This window comes from Schistocerca piceifrons, chromosome 11, assembly GCF_021461385.2.
Source record: "Schistocerca piceifrons isolate TAMUIC-IGC-003096 chromosome 11, iqSchPice1.1, whole genome shotgun sequence".
Classification (NCBI taxonomy): Eukaryota; Metazoa; Arthropoda; class Insecta; order Orthoptera; family Acrididae; genus Schistocerca; species Schistocerca piceifrons.
The window spans coordinates 115,482,346-115,491,258 of record NC_060148.1 but is presented as its reverse complement, the minus strand read 5'-3'; the positions used below and the strand labels follow the sequence as shown (position 1 = coordinate 115,491,258).

Here is an 8,913-nt window from a genome sequence, read left to right as displayed (position 1 = left end):
GAGAAAACTGCTTTCGCCTTAGCAGCCACTGTCTACACCATTTTGATCGCTTTTTCTGTTTCCTGCGGTTGGTCGGAATGTTTTTTGCAACACAAATTGTGAACACAGAGCACAACAGAACTTCCTCCATTTCTGTATTTCAGAATAACTGAATTAAATTTTTGACGTTTACGGGGAGCGTAGTCGCTTGCCACTGATATTTTTTTTCTACGCCGAGAGATGACGGGCGAGTAGTAGATTGTGGTTTGTTTCGTGTGAACACACCAGTCACCACATTTGCAGCGATCTTTTGCGTGTACAGACATCTGCGTCGATGTCTGCGCACTGCGCAGACAGATCGTTGCGTGTGGACCGGGCTTTATGTAGTATAGCTGATATTTTCCTCTAGTTCGTCATTTTTTGTGATTCCGGTTTTTCATGCCTCTAGAGAGAATGTAAAATATGCTTTGCAGTATCCACAGAGTCACTGCTTGTCGAACGTGCATCAAAAATGGAAAAATACGAACTACAACCCCAAGATGAAAACATCTTTCCAGTTAGGTTCTCGTCATTAAGCAGCCATTCTTGATTCTAGCGAAGTGGTCGCGATCTTGTAGCCAGTAGAATGAACAAAAACTGCGTCCTCCAAGCAGTAAAAAAGTGAGGAGGATTAAATACATGAAAGAACGAAAGACGAATATTTATTTTCGAACATAAACCCAACTACAATTTCCTTTCTATTATAACTGGGTAGGACCCATGAAGCAACTTGTGAGTATATTTTTATGAAACACTCGTATCTATTTCTATCAATGTTGTAACAGTTTAATATGATTTAGCCGACAAACTTCACTGCGATTTTATCGACATCTGAATGACTGTGATTGGGTAACGCTTGGAAAATGTGGTGACGGAGTGTCGAGAGGGACAGCTTGTGCAGTTGTTTTAGGTTATGTCGTCTCGATAAAACGTCGCTGTTAGCTTCTATGAAGTTGCAAGTTACGAAAAATATTACATGTGCGTAGGCCCATATCGTCTTGTAAAGTGCCCGGTAATTTGTCCACATGACATCTATGCATATATGTTTTCCCGTAGTTTGTAAAAGGCTGTTTGTTTACCTTGCGATCTCAAGTGAAAATGAAAATCGTCGTTAAATACTTTGTGATGGGCGAGAGAAGACGTGTAATGAAATTCGTACAATCACTATACTAGTATGTTTATGTTAACTTGCTTACTGCCGCTGATGATGTACCTAGTTGTGAAGAGACAAGAAGTGTGTTAGCTGTGTAGCTGCTCCGGATTATTGCGTGTGAAATTGGGTACTAATCTTAGTATTTCAGATTCAAATACCAGTAATTTATACATCTTATCAGATAATGTTTGTATTGGAATGAAAGAAAATGCTGTAGAAGGTATTAGGCCATGTCTGTTGTTTACTGTGGCTGTTCAGAAAGTTTTGAGCACTTCTCTAGTATGAACTTAAGTACGGGAATTATTAAAGTTTCCGCCGTGGCAGTAGTTGTTCTACATTTGTATATACAGCAATGATGGGGATGAAATGCATATTAAATTGCCTGAAAAAATTACCGTCTGAAGGCGGCTGAATTCAGAAGGGGCAGAATTTCATTTTATGCCTGCAACGTAATAAGTGAGAAACAGTGTATAGAATGACATATGTGTTCATAGATTAAGCCTTTGTGTCTTATATGCGATTAAGAAATACAAATTCTCTTTTGTTCTTGGTTATATCAGTAAGAATCGGATTATAAATGTGTTGGATGACAGCATTCATTACCAAACGTCCATAATATATTTAAAAGCATTGAGCTCACAGAAGGCTGCAAGCTTCATTTCAAATTTTCTCATCATGTGTAAAATCGAGGTTGGCCATAGTAAATTGTTTTATTTGGAAAAATCTCTTTGCTTGTATGAGTCGCTTTGCATGGCCATATTGCTGAAATTAGAATTCATTTGGAAAGCTTAATATTCATGTCTCATAATGCCTACATTATTATAGTGTACCATTGGCCCCTGTTTCAAAGAAACATCAATAATCATTTTTTTCCATTGCATGTGATTTTGATCTGACATTTTGAGGTAATTTGTTTCAACTCTTCTTAAGCAGGGAGCTGTCGATCTATTGGCATTATAATTTGCTTTCTTTAGGCAGTGTTAAATTGGTTTTGTGTGCACTGGCTCATATGTTGATGCTGTTCATGAGTTCTGTTATTGTGATAATGAATTTTGAATATGACTGTTTTTATCTGATTCCTTGTTTTTCAGGGCCTTCACACTGCAGCAATGGATTACAGAAACATTATTTGGATAAAAACAGAGCCAACAGATGAGATATCGACTGTGCCAGACTCCACTGTAAGTAGTTTTCTTGTATTGTTTTAATAATTTCTGTGTGTAGTATTCTGAACGAATAAACATAAATCAGTGATATGCTTGGAAGTAAGGAGAATGCAGTGTAATACAGAATCCAGATCTTTTTGTTAAACATAATGATCCACAACACTGAATAAAGTGTGTGTGTTGAACATCAGACAGAGGGAATAGTTTGGATTAAATATTTAGCAGAAGCTAGAGAACTTCTTAAATCACTACTCATTGACATTTATAATACATAAGCATAAACATGGAGCTTATTCTGATCTGCTTCTTTTAAATATCAACTTCAATTTGCAGCTAGAAAGTTAGGTAGACTTACAGTAATTTTTTTTATTATCATTCGATGTTTGCTGGCACATAAAATATTTGTTTTGTAAGTAAGGTTGAAGAGATGTTTACTGTGATCACTGGTGTGATAATTAAGCTTCTGTATTCTAATGTATACATTAGCAGTTCTCTTTGAATATGTAAACAGTATGTCAGTAAATTTCATTTCAGATAAAATTCATTACTGCACCTCAATAAATAGTTGATAGCACTCTGCTTGCACTGTGATAGATTACAATTTCAGTGATATTGTGGGTTGAACCAATCGATACCAGGCTTTGGCTGTAACCCTTGGTGGAATGATGTTCAAACGGTTCAAATAGCTCTAAGCACTATGGGACTTAACATCTATGGTCATCAGTCCCCTAGAACTTAGAACTACTTAAACCTAACTAACCTAAGGACATCACACAACACCCAGTCATCACGAGGCAGAGAAAATCCCTGACCCCGTCGGGAATCGAACCCGGGAACCCGGGCATGGGAGGAATGATGTGGCATATGATGTCATACGTGCACAGGGGTCAACAGAAGCAACCGATTCCATTTGTTGCTTTGACTCATGACATAATAGTGGTATTGTAATGTTGAGTTGGTTTTATTTGTAGATGTTGAGTTGTTTTTGTATGGTGTCCTGTGAGGGTGGAAGTGGACATGCTGAGTTTTAGGTGTGTACCAAGTTCATTTGAGTTTTGGCTTGTATTGTGCTAATTTGGTCTTCAGTTCAAGTAGTTCGTGGGGCAGTGTGGGTTGTGGAAGTGTTTACAGTGAGTTATTAAGGTTTTTTGTTTATATGTTTGGCATTTTTGTTATGTCTGATTATATTGGTGTTGGTTGTGCATACAGGGGTCTATGATTTTCATTGATTTTTTGGTTGGGTGTGGATATGACAGTGAAATACATAAGTGCATCGTTACATTCTGCGAGGGTGGTGATATGGTGTCTGTCACACAAACAGTTTCTGCAGATGGGCGGTCTCACTGCTGGTGTCACATTTGTGGTGACAATATGAGGTTGACAAGAGTTCCGGTGGCTCAGGCCAGGGACATGTATCTGTGATGTCAGTGCGAACATACCTGGCAATCTATGAGATGTGGTACCTGGTTTGAGAATTCTAGATTAGCCCTGTGGGAAATTGTCTTGCTCTCTTATTATTTTTGTCGTAAGTCCTTTATAAATATTGCTGCATATGAGGCTGCTGTGTGAGAGAGAACTGTTTTGGATTGGATACCTGTTTGTCGAGAGGTTTGTTCGGAGTACGTGAAATGTAGAAGGAAGTTGGTTGGGCCAGGTGTGGTTGTTGATGAAATTGATAAATCACTGTATGGTAAGAGGAAGTATGGGAGGGGCAGTTCTCTGGTTGGTTTGTGGGTGTTTGGGGGGGGGGGGGGGAGGGAGGGTGGTTGTTACTTCAGGGGATGGGTACGCTGATTGTGTTTTTAGGGTTTTACTGAGCTGCAGTAAGAGGTAACTAGTGGGTCTGATTGAAGAATATATTGAGGGGGTAGCACTACTGTTTCTGATGCATTTTTGTGGTGTAGGGGTTTGGGGAAGAGGGGTTATAATCATTGAGTAGTTAACCACAGTAGTGAGTTAAAGGGTTGTGACAGTGAGGCTTGTACTAACATGATAGAGGGGCTTTGGGAGCAATTAAATCAGTTATAAGGAGGGGAAGAGGCACTCGTACAACCTGCAATCTCATTTGAATTACTATTGCTGACAGAAGATTTTTTGAGGGGAGGATGTATAGGGAGAAGTTGGTGAGTTAAGGTTTTCTTTCTGTGTGTGTGTGTGTGTGTGTGTGTGTGTGTGTGTATGTGTTTGTGTAGGTCTTGTTGGTAAGTAATTTTCGTTTTTGTTTCATTCTATAGTGATTGTGACATTTTGTCTGTTCTGTATCTATAGTAGGTTGATTGTGTTTGAATTGATGTAGTGAATATGGAGTATTTGAGTTGTTGGGGTTTTGGTTCCACCTTCGGAGTTCTAGGTGCTGTTTTTTTGTCATCAGAAGCTGCGGTTGAGCTATATAGGTTAAGGGAAATGTCCAATTTCTGAGGTGTTGTTGGTGTAATGGAATGTTGTAATGTAAACTTTTTTGGATATTATTTGTTTCGGCATAGTGTAGTTATTGTTGCGTATTTGACTTATCCCCACCCTAAAACCCCAAATTTCTGTGGTTGTCCTGTTAGTTTCACTTTATTATTTTTGGGGTGAAACATTGTATCATACTTATTTTTCTTAGTGTTTGTTTGCGTGTGTATTTAGTGACATCATTGTAACCATTTTGTATACGCTGGAAGTAGCTGCTTCCATCTCATGGTTCAGAGCAAACAGGTTGAATTGAATCCTTCTGTAATGCCATACAGAGAGATATAGTAGAATACTGATAATGTAACTCTGTTTGTATATTATGTTTTGAGTGGAAGTTGCGATGATGACCTTCACCATAGCCCGTGCTGCATATTATTTTGTAAGGTGACAGTTGGGTTTTGAGTAGGCGAAACCAAGTCCTCTGCCCTGAGAATAACTATAATTCTTGTTATCACATTTATTTTACCCCTTTTCAATATTTGCAAGTGGTGTATGTTTACTATTTTAATTGTGATGTCAGTTGAGGTGGTTGAGATTGGCAGGTTCAGATTTTCTAGTAAATACCTCTAAAGACTGTGTTATAATTTGATAAGGGAGATAAACTTCAATTAAAATAATAGTCTTACAAGATTAAAGTCGTATTTGATGAATACTAGTTTTGAAGATTTGAACACTGCTTAACAATGGATATGTCACATGGAAGCTTGTCTCACATATTGAGTGGATGGACTGAACCTCCTTGGACCCTTCAAAAACCATATTTAGTATATCATGTTAATTGAAAGCCACTGAGATAGCAAAAATACATAGTACTTCCTACACAGTCTGTGTATTTTATGTCATAAATAGATGCATTTGACCTCTCTCCCCACTTTTCCAGCAGTTGTTTTTATTTGTTTGGCCAGTATCACATTGTAAGTCATTGTACCAAATGCGTGTTTAACAGGTCTGTGTTCAAACTGAATATTGATGTATTTTATCCCTCTGTGAGGATTGTTCATTGTAAATGTAGTAGCAGAATGTCACTGTGAATTCAGTGTAAATATTCATGGTAGCAGAAAAAATGTTTCTCTGCTACAGTTCCTTAATGTTGATAGTGGCATGTGCAGTGTTACATGGCTTTATGCTTAATTACAGACTTACTATTTTATCAGTTGATTTGTTTTCACCACGTAACGCCCGCTGTGTACGTCGTTAGTTGCTGAGCAATGTATCACTTTTCGTTCTGATGCCGCAACTCTTCCTTTCCTATATCTGTACTACTTTTTATCTATATGAATGATGAACTATTGGTTTTGCCATTTAACAACTTTTCAATAACTGTGGAAGTATTACAGGCATCGCGGCCCACCTAATGTGTCATCCGCCTATACGTTTTACATGAACCTTTAAAGGCTTGATCGATCTGTTTACAAAGAGAAAGCAGAATATCTTTTCCTTTGATGTTGTCCAACAACGACCTAGGAAGCTCGACGCCCTCGCGGCCCAGGCTCTTCTGCGGCTTGCAGTAGTTTGCAGCATTCGTTTTATTCCTTGCTCACGTGCCGCTACGTCGAGCTTTCGTGGTGATCGTTGGGGAACGTCTTCCACGTTATCTGCAACATAAATAAATTTTCTTCCCACAGTGTTTCTGAAAACCCAAAAACAAACTTACAGAACATAATAATAATAACTGTTTTTACAGTTATTCGTATAAGTCTCGGTCGATTTAATGAGGGGTGAGACAGGCCTAAGCCTTGTGACACCACACATGCTATGCTACGTAAACTCTTACTGGGACAGGATGTGCTATTACAAAGATGTCAACCCAGTAAGAAATAACAAATAACATTTATTAAAAATATTTTACAGAATGGTATCTAACTTTGCTAAACTTTGATGTATGGCGGATGATGTCCTGAACATGATGCAGTGGTATGTAACTAATTTTGCAGTCTCTTGACAGTCTGATATTGTCACTGATAGAAATCTTTGCAAAGACTCTGTAATTGTTTATGGTTCCCTGTGAACAGCAACTTTAGTGTCAGAAGGTAATCTTCAGAGTATTGTGTGAGAATTTCCAGCACTGAAACTACTGTCTGGCTGCTGGTGCGGAACTGTTTGTTTGTCCGCATCTGCATCCCATTCTATTTTGAGTCCGTCAGTGGGAAGATCCCTGTCTGCCCAGTGGAGGCAAAAGCTGTGTAGTCTGCAGTTGACATTATTTCCTATTGGCTGTCTACACTGTGAGTGGACATATACGATGTGCTGAAGGAGGTGGCACAGAAGCAGGAAGAAGTGTGTGTTAGGGAGCACTATCTGGAGGCTGCTCACATGGAACTGTTAGATGTCAGGCAAGGGTTTGTACCTGTATGTTGGTGGTGGCCTCATGTGGTATTTGGTGTGTACTTCTTGCCCAGTACACAAATTTCCTCAAAAAGTATGTTGTGAGGTAGCCCTAAGCAGGTGGCTAACCGCTACTGAAGTGTACAAGGCGGAATGCAAAAAGTATCTCCATCACTTCTTTTCTGTTTATGACCATCCCAAAGAATGATATTGAGGCTGGGCTGTTATTACACAATAGGAGAGTCAAAATTTTCATTGCCTTTTAGCCAGCACATATTTACATTCTCAATCTACATGTGCTGCAGTCATATTAATTATTTGTGTGTTAATACTCACACAAAACTTAATCATGTGATGTGCTGTTCATTGTTGATAACTTGTACTTTAATCTGGTGAATTACATTGCTTAAGGTGGGATGTAATGGGAAGTGTAAACATTTATTTAATAAGTCATTAAAGCCATACTTATTAATTTACAAATCCAAAATTTTACATATGTAAAGCAGCTGAGTTGTGATTTAATGGAAAAATATAATAAAATATGCAGGATTAATATTTTTCCAGAAATTGTAATTTTTAATTTTTTATTGTCTTTTTATAAAAAGCCATAACTCATTCTAATCATGCAATTAATCTGAAAATTTTACTGTAGGGTCCTGAGAAGGTTATAAAACCACTGAACTACAGTTATTAATTTATGGTACAAATTGTATCATTAACAGAGTTTTTAATTTTGCGTATCCAAAATTAACTTTTTTTTCTACACACAATCATCTAAAAATCAGAATGTAATTGCAGGATCTCGTAGTTTTTAGTTCTAGAGAGACAGCAACACGTTTGAACAGTTCCTGAAAATTTCATAGGATTAGCACATGTACTTCTTCAGAAAAGGCTTCTAATAATGTAAGAGATGTTAAACAGAGAAAATGAGGTTCAAAGATTTTCTTCTCACACTTATACATGTAATAAGCTTACCTTAATTTTAAAATCCGCCACGTTTCTCTTCCCTCCTTTTCAAATCTGCCCGGCCTGTATTTGCAGGTAAGACACTGATTTATTAGCTTTCTTGACCCTGCTATTGTCGATGGTGTAAAATACTTTTGTTGTAAACACACCAGGATCTATACCAACTCTCTTCAGCACTTCAAATCTGCCATTATTTCTGTTATTGTAACGTAAAACTGCATGATAGACACTTATTTTAAGTACTTCAAGTCCACAGAATGTCCTTTTTGAGCATGTAATCCAAATTAAATTATTGAGGCTTTCAGGCTTTCATTTGCATTTTGTGTCTTTCTGTGAAGACACTTCCTCAATAAATCAGGGTTTGCAAGGCACCTGAATGTGGGCTTCAATGCATTCATAACAGGTTCTGTGGTCCACAACTCTTTTTGTGGATACGTGCGTGGCGTGCACGGGGCCCTGAGCTAGTGCAGTTCTCCTTCCTTTCCAGGCTGTCTTGTTCTCAGCTTTGGCGTTTGAGATTCTTTCTTCTGTCCCCCTATCCCTTTCTCTCTTTCCTCCCTGTGCGTGTCTGAAGGCCGACCCAGGCGTTCACACACATAGCCAGTGACGGGGTAACGTGTAATTCCCCGCCCTGGGTAGACAAGTAATGCACGTATGTACCCCCTGATAGAGGCCAGGCCCAGGGAGTGGTGATTGCCTGAGCTGTTACCTTCCGAACATGCCGATTGGTCCCTCTGTCTGTTTCTCGGGAGATGTGTCCTGAGGTGTGAACAATCACCTAAGGTGGGAGTGCCCTCTGAGAGGGCCTCCACAAGGAAGGAGCGCACCATC

At 38.7% G+C, this 8,913-nt stretch overlaps 1 protein-coding gene across 4 annotated transcripts in view; it reads left to right on the top strand.

Moving 5' to 3' along the window:
• The first annotated feature begins 219 nt into the window (after window positions 1-219).
• The window catches only part of LOC124719619 (zinc finger protein 708-like), a 203,818-nt gene continuing 195,124 nt past the window's right edge, over window positions 220-8,913 (top strand). For 2 of the 4 annotated variants that reach the window (XM_047244829.1, XM_047244832.1), the window contains exons 1-2: window positions 844-1,030; window positions 2,263-2,352. In XM_047244829.1, coding sequence (XP_047100785.1) covers window positions 995-1,030; window positions 2,263-2,352 — 126 coding nt within the window. In that variant the 5' untranslated portion in view covers window positions 844-994. Of the gene's footprint in view, window positions 244-461; window positions 751-843; window positions 1,031-1,083; window positions 1,299-2,262; window positions 2,353-8,913 lie in introns of those variants that run through there. The other 2 variants (XM_047244830.1, XM_047244831.1) reach the window with 2 other exon arrangements.